This window comes from Petromyzon marinus, chromosome 35 (genome assembly GCF_048934315.1).
Source record: "Petromyzon marinus isolate PM22_M1 ecotype Great Lakes invasive population chromosome 35, UKy_Petmar_22M1.pri1.0, whole genome shotgun sequence".
Classification (NCBI taxonomy): Eukaryota; Metazoa; Chordata; class Hyperoartia; order Petromyzontiformes; family Petromyzontidae; genus Petromyzon; species Petromyzon marinus.
In genome coordinates, this window is record NC_133701.1 from 4,427,658 (window position 1) to 4,446,153 (window position 18,496).

Below are 18,496 nucleotides of genomic sequence, written 5' to 3' on the forward strand. Positions count from 1 at the left end.
ATGCGGACGTAGCAGAGTCCTGGAGCCATATGCGCAAGTGACTGCTCTCCAGGAGAACAAAATAACTGGGTTATGCACGGTCAGTTGAGCACTGGGCAAAAACCGTGACGGAGTGGCAGCCAAGGGGTAGAATGCGCACCCGCGAGCGCACCTACCACGCGGATGGAGCGATGACGTTAATGCACGCACAGGTTGAACGCATGTGCGGGGTGCGTTGTTACTTCATAGAAGCGTGCGAGTGCTGTGATTGATGTGCTATGAAGAAGGGCCATTACCCAACGCGTAACCTATTATACAGCACTGTACTGCAGTGCTGTTGACGAATGTGTGTTGAGTTTCCTTGAGAGATGGCATCAACTTGGGGAACCCTTTATCCAGCAGTTGATTTATCATGGCTGATGATGAGTTGAGTATTAAGGGTAATGGTATCAATACGTTCTTCCATTCTGTAGCCCCAGACTACAGTAGTCAAAATATAAATATTCCATCAGCCTTCTGGCCTTCCAAGTGTACAGTCATGAGCACCAGTTGTTTACAGACACAATGTCTAGACCCGTTTCAAAATTCTGACTCAGTGAAGCCAACCATACCGCCGGATTATATATTACCGGATGTTAAAGGTGAACGCGCTGCCTCTGAATGAAGGAGTGCTGTTGGTGCAAAAATGTTCATAACACTGCTGCGGAGAATTCTTGGCAATTCGTCGAATTCTTGGTGATGACAAAACATGACTTGCATTCTGGGAGATAGAGGTGCAGTCTTGCAATTGCCTGCTCATTCCACTGCTGGATGAAGGGTCCCCACTTAAAGGGGTTCTAGAGGGTCCCTCTAGACCAGTGGTTCTTAACCTTGACTGCAGCCTTGCACCCCTTTGGTTTTCAATCGTAAAAAAGGCATAATGTTAATAAATAAATAGAGGGTTTGATGAACCAAAGTAGTTGTACTTTCGTGCCCGTGCTTAGTTTGTGTTTCGATTATTTAGCTTCTAAAATAAATCTGACAAATCTGGCCATGACTCGCACCCCCAGAAAGGGCATCTGGCACACGCAGATAGCTTAAGAAGGAACCACTGCTATAGAAGATTTTGAAACTTATCTTCCATTCTGCACAGACGTCTTGAAAAAAAGTTGGAACCTATCCACACTTTACCCACCCCCACGCCATCTGCTGTTCGACTAAACGTGGTCTACCCATTTATTCTGCTTGGTGGATGGAGTCAGAGTCGGGAGATTGAACTGGACCGTTGATTCGCCATTGTACCTCGGCAGCATTCACTACCATTCTGTTTCTTGACGTAAAAAAGTTATATTTTGCTCTCGGTCCCTTGGCCTTCAAGACTTATAATTTAGATGACAGTTTAATACAGCTCCCAGGTTAACGTTGTGTCTGCAGGGGCTCACGCAGTGACAGTAATAATTTCGTAAATGCGATTCAAATCCCCAACTTGGTAGCATTTCCCATCTTCCCCACCTCCCACCCCCTCCTCCTATCACTGATGATTTGCAATGATAGTTTTATACCTAAACAGCGGCACCTGCAATTATTAGGGAGCTCATTTGGCACCGTTTGTGCTGCTCAGTGCCAGGTGCTATTCTTCGGCAGATACCTGCCTGGGTTTAGTGCTCACTTTTCCGAATTGGTGTTTACCAGCCTGTGTCACAGGAGCACGAGGGATGAGGATGAATAAATGAATGCAGTGAATAAGGAGTGACAGCTATTTCTGAACATTTACTACTCCTGTGTTAAGCGCACGGGTTCAGTTGTTGTGAATGAAATTTGGTCATAATGCCCCCCCCCCCCCCCCCCCCAGTTCCTGCCTGACTCTTGTTTGGTAGAATTCAATGTTTGCTTGATCTAAGCTCCCACATTCAACGCATTGACCCCCTCACCGTCGTTCCGTCGTTCGCTTGTCACTCTTTTATTGCTATTACCACAGCCATTGTTCCTATTAACGTTGTGCCACAATGCTTCTGCCAATGTGATTGGCACGTGCTACCAAACGGAGAGCTTTACTCTCGTGCACACTGTGTTCAGCTACCATTTGGCAACGTTTCATGTTATCCTTTCCTCCTCGCGCCGATAAACTTTGGAACTTCCTCCCACCGTCCGTGTTCTCAAGTTTGTTACCTTGAACAATAAAAATATACAGGTTCTCATTCGCTCTGCTATCATCGGGGCCTCGCTGTTGTAGGCATTGCATTTAGGGTCTTCGGGCCTGAGCTAAGAAACTTTTAACACGTAAAAATTCATAATATAAAACCCTCTTTTTTACACAAACTAATCACCTAATCTGTTGCATTATAGTGGGACAGTAAAGAGTGGGATGCAAGGTCAAATGAAACAGAACAAGTGTTGTAAACCACTCAAAACGTGTATGAAAGGAGATGGAAATGCCCAAATATTTCACTCAAAACAATTATAATTTCAACTTGTAATGCGTACAATATTAACTCTCTTGACGAGAGAGGTGTAACCACAGATAAGCAGCAGCCATATGGTGAGCTGCCGCCAAATTATCCCCCAAGCTCTGCGGGCCTCTATACAGTATATCTGAAGGTGTTTATTGGCCAATCATTGACTGTTTTACATGTGGGAGGAAAAACACGCGTGAGAGGGGACAACACTAGATCCCATACAGAAGGAACAGGTGGAATCTATATTATCTATACCGCATTCTCCTGGTAAGCCAGGATCATGGCACCTTGATGACCATGGGAAGGAAGTTTTACAAAATTCGCGTGAACTCTGTAAAACAATTAAGGAAAATAAATCATAATACGACACCGGTAGCAGATGTCATCGTGGGCAATGGGGGATGTGAAATCGGCAAATCGCAAATGGAAGCCCGACAGCTTTCTCTGAGCACCATAGGGTGACCCCTGCTGGGATGACATGATGGCATGATGAGAGATCAGCTCGTGTGCAGGGCAACTTGGAAAGGCGTTCATCCAGCAGTGGATAGACCTTGACTGATGACGATGATCAATCTGTGGCAAAGGATTTAAGAACCGTTAGGAACACGAGTAATGTGGAAAAGTGCAACTCTTTTAATCAGCAGAGGGACTGCGCTCCATATCTGCCCATTCGCTTTAAGGGACGTGTGCTGGCTGGTTCTGCAGCTTATTAAGGAACAAAAAAAAAGTGTTTAATTTAACGAACTATGTTCAAGGCCCTGTTGTGCATATGTGCCACAGTCGAGGTAGTTTCAGCAGCAGCAGATGGTGCAAGGAAAGTCGAGGAGAAGGCAATGGCTCTGAGCGGAGGATGTGAAAAAGGCTCCGGACACCCGAGCTAATGAGCCGGTTCACGAGGACGTGCGTCACACTCACGGCAGTGCGGTTCAGACCGCAGCGTAGATTGGACGTCTTCCCGCTAATGAGGGCACCTTCAGTTACAGGGATCCCGCCAAAAGCTGCAGGACGGCCGAGCTGCGATTTCCTTTTTTTGCCGTTTTGGCTGCGATGCGATCTGCTTTGCCCTAAATGCAGCGGCCGCCTCGTGTAATTGCGGCCATTGCGCGTTTATAGGTTGCACATGCAGGCGCCATGCTGCCACTAGTGAGGACCTTCGTCGGGTGAGAGGGAGCTTTCGGGGGGGGGGGGTGGGGGCACTTCTTCACACGCACGCTTCTCCCCGGAGAGCCCAGCCGCATGCGCGGGTGTTCTAAAATACACGTGGAGCAGCACAGTGGAGGGGCCAAGGCGGCAGTGACACGAATCAATGTCCGGATGGATAATAAATCCTCAAAATAATAACACGTGACGATTCATATTAGTGGGAGTGAAAATACAGAGAATGGGATGCTCGCAGCTCTCCGATGTGTTTTGAAGTTGGACCCACATGTTGTTCGCTCCGTGTGCTGGCAGCAAGAACACGTGGATAGAGAGAGCGAGGAGTGTCAGCGTGGCTGCCTGGTGTGTTTTCCTGTTGTCACCGCACGTAGTTTGGCATGTGGTAACATAATCGATGTGTTTATCAGTTGCTGAAATAATCTCCCCGTACATGGGGGCGAAACGTCGGACGCCGTGCCCAACAACGCCGTGGCACAACCTGACCGCCTATATGGCGGAACCGCGAAGACCCACGCAGTGGGGATGCGCCGGCGTTATTTACGAGAAGCCAACAGTTGTGCTCGGCTTCAGCCAAAATCGATTTGGAGAGCTAAATAGACTGATAATGACCCAAGGGCCCATGGAAAGTAGCTGCCTCACCTTTGACCCTCGGATGCGAAGCGGCACTCTGACCTTCATACCCCATAATTGTCCGCCGCACCTCAGGACAATCGCGTTGTCAATTTGAAGCAACTCCTCTTTAGTCCCGCCGCAAATATTTTTTTGCATTTTGTAGCACATCTGTCAGGCTCGAAATGTATGCATCAAAATTAGCATTTAAATTGAGGTTATTTTCCTAAATGCGTGGTGCAGACTTTGACAAATGGTGCTAAAATAACAGCAGTTAATGAAGTTAAATCATGTTTACATGGCCACGGCACCCTCGGCTGATGGAGACAAATACAGGCCCAGCATCTAGGAGTGTCATTCTGTATTCATACAGAGGCTTCATTTCCCACTGCAGTTGTCTGGGGCTGAGCTCCAGAAAATGCCTCCGCCCCACAACTTTCCCTCGCGGTGACAACTTCTGAGTGGGTTGGGCCTTGGAAGACCCACAACATTTATTCCACGAGAAATTAGACTAATTGAAACTGTTTTGCCACTCGCTACCGCCCCCTCCCCCGACGCCCCATTAAAAATCCAGACCCTTATTTTGGGAATGAGCATTGAGTTGTTTGTAATAATATATGAATTTAATACAACACCTTTCTTGTAAAGATCATCAATTGCCGTACATGTCGCCAGATGGAAGTGTTACAGAACCCATGCAATGTGCACAATATCTGTCGATTTTTTTTTGTCGTTGTTGCCTTAAACAAAAAAACAAAAAGCGCACGTGACGTGCATACAGCTAACGCCGGCTCAGTATTTTGTGCCCACGTCTTATTTATTCATTATTCTTCCCTCCCCGCCCCCTCCGCACCCTTCTCAGGATCTACGTGAGGGCCCCACAGCTCGGGTCGAGAGACCGCGGAGGACGACGCGACGATCCGAGCGGGACGACGAAGACGGGGCGGGGGAGGGGGGGCGGCCCGCTAGTCCACACATTCGCTCGTCCACACATTCGCTCGTCCAGCCGCACGATGGCGCGACCCCGTGCCGGTGGCCTGCAGGCTTCGCTCGCCACGCTGGTGGTGCTCTCCTACCACTGCAACATCCTGACGGTCGCCAACTGTGAGTTACGACGACGACGACGAGCATGGGGGAGGGGCTGGGGGGGGGGGGGAGTGAGGCCGGTGTCTTGGCGAACTCGTATTCCGAGCTCGGCCGTTAGGGATGGACCTCTTGCTGCGGAGGATTCTCCGCCTCACCACTGCGGGCACAACCCCACACTTCAATTCCTGAAGATGCCTGTAGTGTTAGGAAGCCACTGGAGCTATGGCACTTCAAAATCTAGATTGACGACTCATTTCTCTGGAACTGCTTTTTGTGTTTAGTTTGTCGTCCTTACCACGCATCTCCGATTAGCGCGGTTGGTTACGTACGGTTCAAAATAGGTTGATCATGCGTACTTACAGTGCAGGGGTAAGTACATCACAATCGATGCTGATGCTCAAGGTGTTCTTATTCTATAGTTTTGTGTCCCAAGAGCATGTACGTGATTCCATTGCGCCATTCCTCAACTTGGCAAACCACACTTCACACTATTGGAATCTTGAGCCATAACTTTGAAAAAAGGCAACGGCATTAATGCACGTGGTTTACTATCATATCGAGGACATGGTACAAACACTGTGTACTAGAATTGATTATATCCACTTTATTTAGATTGTACGAAAACGTTGTGTCGAGGCTAATGGGTGAACATTTTAGAACGTGCAAGACAGGAAACGCAAACGGGACAACAATATTGATTTTCGAATCAAATCGTGACCCAGAATTTAGAGAATTGATTGACCCGCTCCAGGCGAGGGAAAAGGACGGGGGGGGGGGGTAGGATTTGATGAATTATTACTTGCCTCGCGGACACTCTTGGCCTCCTAGACTGCAGGAAGCTCATCATCCTTTGATGGCATCAGCATTATTGGCCACCATGACCTCTAGATTGTGGTACGTTTTGTACTTCTGTCCGGGTGTTGTGGACCTTCCTCAACACGTCTGCGGTGCGCGGTTATTTTTGCCAGTATTTTTTTTTGTCCCGTGATTTCTTCCCCGAGTTACGTTCAAGCAACGCCCTTTGCAATCCCACAAACAAAACGCGTTGCACGCGTAAGCACGCGCGCGTGGATTGAACTTCCGAGCGTGGGTTGGCGGCGTCCAGCTGGGGTGCGATCGCTTGCGCATGCAGCACGCATCCCCGCGTAAGTAAACACGCCCGCGTTGCGCTCGCCACTCAAGTCCGAGCTCGCCGCTGGCTGCTGGAGCTCTCCTTAGCGGGACAATCCAGGGGAACCCACTTGTAAAACCGTGGAATAGCAAACACCAAGCCCCCCCCCCACCACCACCAAACCCCTTTCATCTCATCTTCCCTCACCTGCCACGCTGTATCATTCCACCAGCTGAGCCCGCAATCTCTGCATATCAACCGCGGGCTTCTGTTACTATGTTGTTTCGCTTCAAAATGTTCACGGCTTTTTAAAAAGTGCCCGGTAACAAGATGGGTGGGGGGGGGGGGTCGCAGCGCACAGCTGAGATCCTCGGTTCGAATGCGAGTTTCAGCGATTCAACCGGGTTGTCGAGTGGAGCTTTGACCGTCTCCGCCTAGCCATTAATGACTGCATGAAAATAAAAAAAAATGGTCCCGCAATTTACGTTCGTTAAAACCCAGTGAGGAATTTTAATATAATTTTGGGAAAGTGCTGCTCTCTAATGTGTGGACCAGAGGTCACTTGAATGACTCTCAGAGGTAGCTCTGTTATGTACACTTCCAAGGGCCAGTGTCTACCATTGTCTACTTCATCTCATGCCCTGACTGCAACAGCTCAATTAGGGTAACGCTGTGGAAATTGAGATACAAAATGTAACAAAAGTGGCAAAATAAAAAACCTTTCCGCTTTGCCGAATCGGCAAGGACTTTTTAAAGTGAGTTGTTTTGGACGTGCGCAGCATGGCCAGGCCACGTGGGGAAGAGGGCACGCGGGTTCACATGCGGTGATTGAATGCCAGTGCCTGGGCAAGCCGGCAGTGGCGTTGGTCGCAGTCGGTTCTCACCTGACTAAACCCAGGGGAGATTTTTCTCCGGAACACTTTGGGATGTGGTGGGGTACACAGAGGCAATCCGTCCATAGCAGCAGCAGGGGGTTAGTGCCAGAAGGGCGGGAGGGAATGGGGTGCGAACGATGGGCTTTAGATGATGCTCATTACTCAGACGGTGGCTTTTATGTATTGCGTGTAGAGCACAAGAAACACACGTAACTGGCGCTTCGCAGCGATTACACAACACGCGTTCACGGTTGGGATTGTAGATGCTGCAAGGGAGGAGGAAAAGAGGTAATTATGGCACGGGGGGTGGCGGGGGAGAGGGTGTGTTTAATTTCTTCCTTCATTGCCCTAAATAATGCCACAGTCGCAGACACTGGCGGATGTGCTGTAAATAAGAACGGCGTTAAGTTACGCAGAACATTAAGCTCCGAACAGGCTTGCTAAAGATGTTCACCTGAAGGAATGAATTAACGAATATAAACCACAGACATACCCGGCAGGGGTTTTGTTTCACTTTTGTTGTTGTTCTCTATTTACACAAAATTACACTACGTGACTTTACCGAGATAACCAAAGAGTATGGATTCCTGCAGTCACGAAATCTTCAAATCAAGAATGATGTCACCTATTGCTGTTTTTTAATAGCAATTTTAAACAGAAATAGGTTTAAAACAGCAAACGGCCTGTTTATTAAACAGTGTATGCCCACAGTACAGGTGGCCATTTAAAACATTTACAGGAATCTCGATATTTTTATACTACGTTTGGCATTATTGAAGCTGACCTTAAAATGCGTTTGTGCAGGCGTGATCACAATAGAAGTGCATTCTCGTTCTGGGTGTCCCTCGAAGTTTCTCGGCATTTAGGCCAGTGTCGGTCAGTGTGATTAGCCAAGTGGCTCTGTGGAGATCACCATCATCATCATTGATAAATAGGAATAGGTTTTACCCTTTTATGGCACTAAAACAGGTGTTGAGATGTTCAAACAGCAAGGAACCAAGTCTGTATTAACCACACGGACTTGTGGTGAACATCCAAACAAACATGCTCTGCTAATAGAGGCATTGTCTTTGAAACTGATTGGCCTACACCAGAGACAGAAGCCTTCTTCAGGGCCTAGGCTCACCAGTGTCCGACCAGATAACACCAACAGGCGAATGGTACAAAGGCAATGCACGTATCAGAGCATTTGAAGCTCCGGGTGAGCAGCCAAAAAAGGTCCCATGACATCATCACCATCACCATTATCAGCCACGGTCAGTCAACTGCTGAATCAACACCTCCGCCAACCTCCCTTGCTACCTCGCACGACCCAGCGCGACATACTCATCAACCCAACACCTGCCCAACGTGCCCATTTCTTTGTGCGCTCCATCTTCTTGGTGGATGTTCTTCCGGATGCTGTGGATTTTAATTTTATTTAAATATATCATTTTTTTTTTACTGTGGAGAGCTGATTTACCCATATAAATGACCGCATGGTGGGCCACTTTGTTGAGTTATCAATTTTTTTGTGGCCAGATCGCTTTTGAAAAAGAAACTTAAACCCCAGTGGCATTGCCTGGTAGGATGAGGGGTGGTTTAGTGTTGTATTTGCATGTGTTTGGGTGCTTTGTTTACCATTCTTATACTCCTATCACGTTTTTGTTTTGTTTGTTATTGAAACGTTCTTACCCGCTCCGGACTGGACATCCGTGAAAAAAAGATTCAAAGCTCATCGGATTCCTCCAGTATACATAAATACTCTTGATTCAGTTGGACATTTTTTTGCCGCTTTGTTAAGGGTTGTGGTAAAATATGACACCGGAACACACTGACGTGCAGGGTGGACTAGTGCACGGAGGGCGGGGGATTCGGGTTTAGAAGGGGGGGGGGGGGCCTCAAAGATAAGAAGCCCCCCAAAAAATGACAAAAAAATTGTTGTAAGCATGGGAGGTGGGGGGGGGGGGGTGGGTGGCTGGTCCTGCCAACATTGCGTACAGGAGGGGGCCCCACGTTTTCTCTCGATGGGCCTGCCGCGTGTCGACAAGCTCCTGTGGGGGTGATATCGCAGTGTCTTCAAAGTCCGCAGCGGGCAGGGTTGTTTGGTGTCGCTACAAAAACCCTCCCTGCAGGCTCTCGCCGCGCGCTAATTGAAACTTTCATCTTCATCGCAAATGGGGCTCAGCGGTGGAGACGCCAGTGATGGGACGGCGGCGGTCGCCACCTGCCCCACCCCCCCGGCTGTTCCCAGTCGTGAACCCCCCCATCTCATGTTCAAGTCCGAAGACAGCAAACCTTTCCTTTCTTGCCCTGCTTCTGACTGGCTGTCTCACGGCTGTGAAATATCTGAAATTGCTGTGTATTACACCACCATCTCTGCCTTTCTCTGCCACATAGCCACCTATGTGGCAGACAAATCCCTCTGATTTGTCTGCAGTGCCCCCCCCCCCTTCTCTATTTTGTACGAAGTTTACTGAGATGTCGGTCCCCTTTCGGACGGTACTCTGTACGGTACACCCGAATTGTAATCGAAATGTTCCAGTTACGTTTTTTTGTTGTTACGGACATCACACGGAACATCTACGGGAAAGTCAAAGCTTGATTTGCATTTTGAATTGCCCGGAAATCTGTACTCAATGCCGCAGGAAACTGCGTCTGAACTGTTTTCAGTGCATTTGTTACCTGTGGTGAACAACTCTCACAGCTAATGCAATGTGCATATTGTATTTAGTCATGCAAAGAAATTTCATCATCATCATCACGTACCATGGGCAGATAGCCCATAGGTGTCCACTGTACATTTCGTCATGTGTTTCCACTTCCCTCTCAGTCTTGTGGCAATATGCTCAAGTCAAAAATACTAAAACGATGTTTTATTTTAACAGGTAAGGCCCACTGAGCTATGTAGCTCTTTTTTCAGAAGCGACTTGGCCACAAATGATAGCTCAACGAAGCGGCTCGTCATTTGGAAACGTACAGTATAGCAGCCATATGCTCTAAGCGTACATTGTTTATAGATGTGGAGGGCCGGAGAAAAATCCACGCAACCGACTCCCCATCCGAAATTTGTAATACCGTCATGTGAAATTGCCCTTCATCTGGCTTGAATCCCTTGAATGTTCATAAAAAATACAATGTTATACACAGTGAGGGAAAAGAGTATTTGATCCCCTGCTGATTTAGTACGTTTGCCCACTGACAAAGAAATTATCAGTCTATAATTTTAATGGTAAGTTTATTTGAACAGTGAGAGACAGAATAACAACAACAAAATACGGAAAAACGCATGTCAAAAATGTTATAAATTGATTTGCATTTTAATGAGGGAAAAAAGTATTTGACCCCCTCTCAATCAGAAAGATTTCTGGCTCCCAGGTGTCTTTTATACAGGTAACAAGCTGAGATTAGGAGCACTCCTTTTAAGAGTGTGCTCCTAATCTCAGCTCGTTACCTATATAAAAGACACCTGTCCACAGAAGCAATCAATCAATCAGATTCCAAACTCTCCACCATGGCCAAGACCAAAGAGCTCTCCAAGGATGCCAGGGACAAGATTGTAAACCTACACAAGGCTGGAATGGGCTACAAGACCATTGCCAAGCAGCTTGGTGAGAAGGTGACAACAGTTGGTGCGATTATTCGCAAATGGAAGAAACACAAAAGAACTGTCAATCTCCCTCGGCCTGGGACTCCATGCAAGATCTCACCTCGTGGAGTTGCAATAATCATGAGAACGGTGATGAATCAGCCCAGAACTACACGGGAGGATCTTGTCAATGATCTCAAGGCAGCTGGGACCATAGTCACCAAGAAAACAATTTGTAACACACTACGCCGTGAAGGACTGAAATCCTGCAGCGCCCGCAAGGTCCCCCTGCTCAAGAAAGCACATATACATGCCCATCAGAAGTTTGCCAATGAACACTGAATGATTCAGAGGACAACTGGGTGAAAGTGTTGTGGTCAGATGAGACCAAAATGGAGCTCTTTGGCATCAACTCAACTCGCCGTGTTTGGAGGAGGAGGAATGCTGCCTATGATCCCAAGAACACCATCCCCACCGTCAAACATGGAGGTGGAAACATTATGCTTTGGGGGTGTTTTTCTGCTAAGGATACAGGACAACTTCACCGCATCAAAGGGACGACGGACAGGGCCATGTACCGTAAAATCTTGGGTGAGAACCTCCTTCCCTCACCCTCAGCCAGGGCATTGAAAATTGGTCATAGATGGGTATTCCAGCATGACAATGACCCAAAACACACGGCCAAGGCAACAAAGGAGTGGCTCAAGAAGAAGCACATTATGGTCCTGGAGTGACCTAGCCAGTCTCCAGACCTTAATCCCATAGAAAATCTGTGGAGGGAGCTGAAGGTTCGAGTTGCCAAACGTCAGCCTCAAAACCTTTATGACTTGGAGAAGATCTGCAAAGAGGAGTGGGACAAAATCCCTCCTGAGATGTGTGCAAACCTGGTGGCCAACTATAAGAAACGTCTGACCTCTGTGATTGCCAACAAGGGTTTTGCCACCAAGTACTAAGTCATGTTTTGCAGAGGGGTCAAATACTTATTTCCCTCATTAAAATGCAAATCAATTTATCAAATTTTTGACATGCGTTTTCTGGATTTTGTTGTTGTTATTCTGTGTCTCACCGTTCAAATAAACCTGCCATTAAAATTATAGACTGATCATTTCTTCATCAGTGGGCAAACGTACTAAATCAACAGGGGATCAAATACGTTTTTCCCTCACTGTATATTTTTTAAAAGATCATCAGCCATTGCCTATCCACTGCTGTATGAAGGCACCGCCATGCTCTCGCTATTTCTGATGGCCATGTGGTGGCACTCTTCATCGCCCTCCTGCACACACTGTATGCCCTTCTAATTGCTCCGTATCCGCAGTGGGTGTCGTCTCGGGCGTGTTCTCGCCGTTTCGGCTGCCATCCTATCCACCCGTCAGTCTCCATCTATTGTCCATCGTCCCCTCCAGCCATGGTGTGTGCTGGCCAAAACCCACGTGATTTCCTTTGCCCAACGTGTCCACGTAATCGCACTGATTTGTGTTTGCTCCTCTCACACACACGTTTCTTCGGTGCGCCTTTCAGCTCGTGTCGCGATTTTCGTTGTCCACTGCTCATACGTTACGTCCACTCATCGCGCAATGATAAGCGTACTTAACCAGACAGTCGCCCGTCCAAGATGCATACCTGCATCTCTCTAACGAAAGGGGCTTGGGAGAATACATGAAAACACAACGGATGACGATTCATTAAAGACAAAGGTGCAGCCCCGCAATGTCTTGCTCGTGCCACTGCTTTTGAAAGTGGCTGTATTCGATGGAGCCCCTCTCGAGGCAATTGTCTTACTCTTGCACACTGGCCTGACAATTTGGAAGGTGTGGTAGCTAGCCATACATTACCCCCAGCACGTGTGACCCGCTGATAGACTGACTGTGGTGTGGACATTTATACTGCTGGGTGGACAGAGGCCGGGGGAGAGTGGGGAGGTATGAAATAAACTTGCCCCATCCGTTCAACTGTCGTGCCAGGAGATCGGATCGAACCGAACCGGTGACCTCTGGATATTTACAATTCCTACATCAACCAATAGCCAATTGATTTACAGCCCTCCAGCGCAGACCGCGGGACCCATGATTAATCATGGGAGCAGCTTTTCCGGTCACGCTGCAGTGCCGTGACAGCCACAGAATGACGATGAGCGGCGAGGTGTCTCGACGTGCCTCGGCTTGCCCCCTCGGCGTGCCCGAGCCGCCCTGGCAGAGCGCGCGCGCGCGCGTGCCCTCGGGCTGACTGGTATCCACGTCGGCCCTCGTCTTCACGTGTCCCTCTTACGACGGGGGCAACTGAGCCCTCGGTCGTGGCTCGCTCGCTCTCGCTTGCTCACTTGGCGGCCTCGATCAGCCGTTATGTTCTTGTTGTTGTTGTATTGTCTTCCCATAGATGGTCGCACGATGAAATCTGATGAGTAACTTTTTTTTATTTTTAAGCCACTAAAGTACGCCACCAACTTTGAGCAAAAGTTTACTTGCTGGACAATGGCATTTTGTGGGTTATCAAGTTGTTGTTTTCCGGGGAGCACCTCATTTGTAATATTACGAGCGATCGGCAAAAAAACACGTTATTAGTTCGTTTCAAAGGAGGGGGGGGGGGATGTTGTTGTCCCTTTTAAAACGCATGACTCGGTAATTGTTGACAAGCTTTACTTTGTGGCATTTAAACAGCTCATCCGTGTCATTATTCGCGGCTGTCACGATTGCATCCGCCTATTGTTCTCCCCGTAATGAATGCCATCAGTTGGTAATCGCCGTCCATTATAATCCTCGCTGTTTTTTGTCGTCGCTTTTCCCGCGCCTTGAAAGCGCATATTTCAAGATTTGATTCTCTGTTCAAATATAGCACAAAATGGCTCTGCTGGAAATTGCGCCCGGATTACGGGTGATTAAAAAAAACACACACATTGCTTGTGTTTATGAAAAAGAAAAACAACACGTGCTCTAATGATGTTGACTTGTTGATGATGATAAAAAAAAACATCTGCAGGAACAGAGAAGCCCAGCAAACACATTCCATTATTAATTTCTAAGAGCTCCCCGTGATTGATATCACTGAATATTGCAAGAGCTACAACGTAATTATCGTTAATTGAAGATGGATGGTGCCACCTTCTGATGTGTGGTGGAGTGGATATGCAAACCGAACGTGACTTACGTGTATCAGCCCAACGGCTGCACGCTTTTTCAAATGAGACGGGAGCCAGCAAAGCGTTGTGCTTGGACACACGGCCCGTAACTCTCCCCCACTGTCACCGTCAGCTATGGTCAATCCACTGCTGGATGAAGCCCCCCCCCCCTCCCCCCAAGCCTTTGCCATCTCTCACGATTCCGCGATGTATCAATCTCATCTCATTGTACAGTGCCTTGGTTAAATCTAACTATGGTACAAGGTGGTTGGCGAGATGAAACGAGGAGAGTGGATGGGATATGTGTAACATGAGGTGGTTGGTGGTGGTGACGCTGCGCGTGGAATAAACGAAGATGGAAATGAGATGAGCGGCTTGATGGTGGGTGACCCATGGGGAGTTAGGGGCAGGGAAGGCGTTAGTACGAGTGGGGAGGACAGCAAGAGGAGAGGGAAGGGTGGGCTATAGATAATATGCGGGTTTTAAGACAACAGCGGAAGTTCGTGAGAGAGGGTGATCAATCCATCTAGATCCTTAACACGAGCTGATGCTATTGCTCATGGTTCGATGTCCTCCTGGACGAATTCTCTATTCCTTACCTGCCACTTCATCACTATGGGTGACCATCAATTGACGTATCCTGCTTAAGCCCACTCACTCTCATGCACAGTGGAATGCTGCCATTAACCTGCGTATGTTCTCAGTGTTTGTATGTATGTTGAAGTTATATCGCACCGTTGCGTAGCCAACTCATCGGAGTGTTCATAGATTGTGCAATTTCCACCACCGTGTCAGGATTGGAAATACAAAATGAGCATCGATAAGACGGGGTTTTTTTTTTAGGTTAGATCGCGTAAATACATGAATGTGTCGTTAAAACGGCCACCACCCAACACAGCCGATTTTGTAAGGTTTGTCACGTAAACAGAACATGCCAATTCATCACTAGTACAGCACACCGGTCTGTTGCAGAGCAAAGCCACAACATGTGCAATCTGAGTACGACGTTCCGCCAGTAATTACAACTAGCTTCAATTGCAACTAACACAATGAGTGCTACTCTCACTCAGTTGTGTGGGTAACCGCTTTGACTTATAACATATGAGCACTGGACTTGGATGCCCCGTAACAATCCTACGAGCAGGAACAAGTGGTAAATACATCAGAGCTTGGAGGCTGCAGGTGGGGACTGAGAATATGGGAGAAGTGGCAGGGTCGTGACAGGGAGGAGGAGGAGGATGTGCAGGCAGGGATACGCATGGAGCCACTCTATATGAGCACCATAAGTGAACCCTTGAGGGATGATGGTGGGGGGTGCAGCAGAAGGATGGGAGGTAGGGGTGGGGTGGTTCTGGCGTGTGTCACTGGAGATCTGTACCTAATCAATCCATCCAGGCTATGACACACGAGCCTCCCGCGGGGAAGGGGGGGGGGGGTTGTTGGGGGGGGTTAAGGGGGGGCGGTCGAGGCAGAATCCCGCGTGGCCGGCGCACCCTCCCCCTGCCAACCTCCCCCCCCCCCCGCCCCCTATCTGCCCAACGTCCATCGCTGCTCTTAACACTTTGCCTCGGCACCCGTCTGTGCCGAATTGAGGTCCAACGCTATGCCAGGCAGAGCTGCGAGCCGGCTCGCCTGCGTCGCCTTGCGGTCGCTTTTACGTGTTGAAACGCATATCTGATGGTCCGCGGGAGAACGGGCCCTGTCGGTGATTTGTGTTTCGCGATTGCACCAACTCGTGGCGCAATCGCGAAGGATAAACCCCTTGAAGGTGCAAATTAAAGGTGGGGGGGGGGGGGGGGAGAGAATGCGGCTAGCGGTGGCGCGAGGGTTAACGCCCATGGACTGTGTATCACAGTCCACGCACTAAAGAGCACGCGCAGGTTCAACAGAGTGAAACAATCCAATTTCAAAATGCAAACCAATAAAAACCTATTACTTTCATGGCTGGAAGCCATAAAAAGGAAGCCGGCACCGCTGATGGAAAGGTGCCCGCTTGCGCCAAGCAAGTACCAAAGCGTTCTTTCACTCAAACGTCGCCTGCGCACAAAAGCTCCTGTTTTCGACGGAGGAGTTGGGCATGGAAATTGGTTCTGCTCCGACTGTCAAAATTAACAGGGGGGGGGGCGGGGGGTGGTGGGGGGGGGGGGTGGTGGGGGGGGGTGGTGGGGGGGTTGCAGCAAGGCTAAGAGTGGCGGCAGAGAGCAAGAGAGCGTGCGCGCTAGCGGGACAAACCCTGACCGTGGCGCCAGCGCTGGGTTTGCGGGGCGCGACGCAGGGCCCGCCGGGGAAGCGGAGGACTCTCCCTCCCATGGGAGTGGACGGCACGGGCGAGCCGTAATTTCATCGGAGCGCTGCTGATTAAGCACCATTATGCTAACGAGGTAATTAAAGAGGTTAACGGGTTGTTGGGAGAATGGGAACTGACAGCCAGGTAATCATAACTGGCGGGCCGGGGGGCTGGGGGGGGGGGGGCGGTACTCACGGTGGCGACCGCAGTAACGAGGCACGGCACAGCCTCGCGACAGCGCGGGCGCCATTTGCGCGCGTGCGGCTGAAAAGTGCACGGCCGTCGAAAATGAGACCTGACGGCGAACATTGACAGCTTTGCGAGGAAACCATTTTTAAAGGCATCCATTTCTTTATTTATCGAATAAATCTTAACGCTGGGGCGGGCGGCTCATTCAAGACGTAAGCATTGCACGGGAGCGCGCGCACGACAACTTTCCGAGGCCCGGCGTTAACACCTTCGCCTCCTCCGCCCTGGCTCGCGATGCGCGGCCGACGTGTGCCGGTGGCTTTTCGCCGCCACGGCGAATGCGCCGCGTGCTTCCGATTCGTGCAGCTTGCACGGAGCGCCGTGCTCGGTGTTCCACGCGCGTTCCGTCGACGGCGCGTTGCACAGGACGACGACGCCGACGACGACGCCGCCGCATTTCACCCGGCCAAGCACGGCGATGTCACAATACATCTGAGAGGGAGAGAGAAAATATCAAAATGCTGCCCTCTTCATCTCTCTTATAAATCGTAGGGCCCTAATGGATGGCTGTTGACAGGGCCACTGAAACTGAGGGATGGCGGTGATGGTTGTCCAAGGGGGGCCCCTATTATTCAGAAGCTCGCCGGGGCTGAATGAACGCTTGAGTTCTCACATGGAAATACAATGAAACGCTCCTTATCCCTCGCCCTGCTCTGCTTATCCTGCACCAGAATTGATCTGGATATAATCCATTTATCTGGGTGGCTATCCTTCCTATTATCCCAGCCTTTGCATACATACGGGGAATAACCTTTAAGCAGCGGCAAAATTATTCTGACTATCTGTGTTGAGCTGTGTTTTAGACTCCGATAATGGGACTAATCTTGATTTGAAGCTTTCGTGACTGCAGGAATCAATACTCTTTGGTTCTTTCGGTACAGTCACGTGACTTTACCAGAAGAACCAAAGAGAATGGGACTAATATTCGTGGATAAACACGAATATCAGAATCCACCCCCAGTGTCGTCCTCCCCCCCCCCCCTCACCTGCTCCCGTCCCACATTCAACCAAGTCAGAGCGTTTCCGCTGGAGAGATGATGCTTCTCAAAGCCCACTGGGACGCGAAGTGATCAGGGGATGGCAAGGTGGCAGCAGATGTGCGAGTGAACCCAACTGTTCGAAGAGAACGTGAGAATAGTCTTGCGTTTGGCAGTGTGGCAGTGGGTTTGTGGAATTTGTCCGTGTGTGCACCCCGCGTGCATTTATCCCCTCATACGCGAGCGTTTTCTCCAGGTACTCCACTTTCCTCCCACAATGAAACAAGAAAAAAAACTCCTTGATGAGGAATGATCCAATCGTGCCGATGTGACTCGGTGAGGATTTCTTGTGCGAATGTCACGATAACTCGTATTTGCGCTATCTGCGGGCTCAGCTGTTTTATCAGCCTCCGTTGCCTTCCTCCAAAACTGGTGCGTGCATCGGAGCCTGGTGGGATGGATTGTGTGCATTAACTCGCACATTCTCACAATTATTAGCAATTTCACACGCGTCCAATTAGTGCTCCGCGTTCACAAATCACGTGTGAAATGCAACGGTGGCTGCAATTGCACCTTGCCCACGTGGGCACGACAGACCATGGCTCGGGTGGGTGGGGGGGGGGCAGTGTCGTGGGAGTGGGGGGGTCAGAGGGCAGGGCATGAAGTCCGTCCGCCTGCATGGCTCACCACAGTAACGACAGAGCGTGCCTGTAAGCGTGGGCCGCTGACACGCCACGAGACAAAAAGTGCTTCTTGTGCCGCTTTAATTCTACCCCCCCCCCACCACCTGCCCGCCCCCCGTTCAGAACGCTAGGTAATAGGGGATAAGCTGCAGAGGTATAAATAGGCCTATTATATGCAGTTTGGAGGCGCCGCGCAGCGAGACACGACAGGCGCGCGCGCATATAAAGTGTGAGGTTATAAGATATGCGGCGGTCGCAAACGCCCTCAAACGCGAGCGGCGTCGATTGCTCGCTGCCTGTCAACCGGCGACAAAAAAAGGGGGACAGGCCATGGAATGCCGCACGCGCGCGTTCATTGTTGGAG

General features: G+C 49.5%; 1 protein-coding gene and 1 long non-coding RNA gene across 15 annotated transcripts in view; one reads left to right on the forward strand and one right to left on the reverse strand.

Annotated features, from left to right (window-relative positions):
- LOC116948983 (receptor-type tyrosine-protein phosphatase delta-like) overlaps positions 1-18,496 on the forward strand; it is a 614,820-nt gene that overhangs the window by 362,146 nt on the left and 234,178 nt on the right. For all 13 annotated transcript variants that reach the window (XM_076071860.1, XM_076071866.1, XM_076071855.1 and 10 more), the window contains one exon: positions 5,044-5,285. In XM_076071860.1, the coding sequence (XP_075927975.1) occupies positions 5,044-5,285 (242 nt within the window). The remainder of the gene's footprint in view (positions 1-5,043; positions 5,286-18,496) is intronic.
- The window catches only part of LOC142929819 (uncharacterized), a 36,092-nt gene continuing 34,147 nt past the window's right edge, over positions 16,552-18,496 (reverse strand). For both annotated transcript variants that reach the window (XR_012945967.1, XR_012945966.1), the window contains one exon: positions 16,552-16,904. This is a non-coding gene — a long non-coding RNA (uncharacterized LOC142929819). The remainder of the gene's footprint in view (positions 16,905-18,496) is intronic.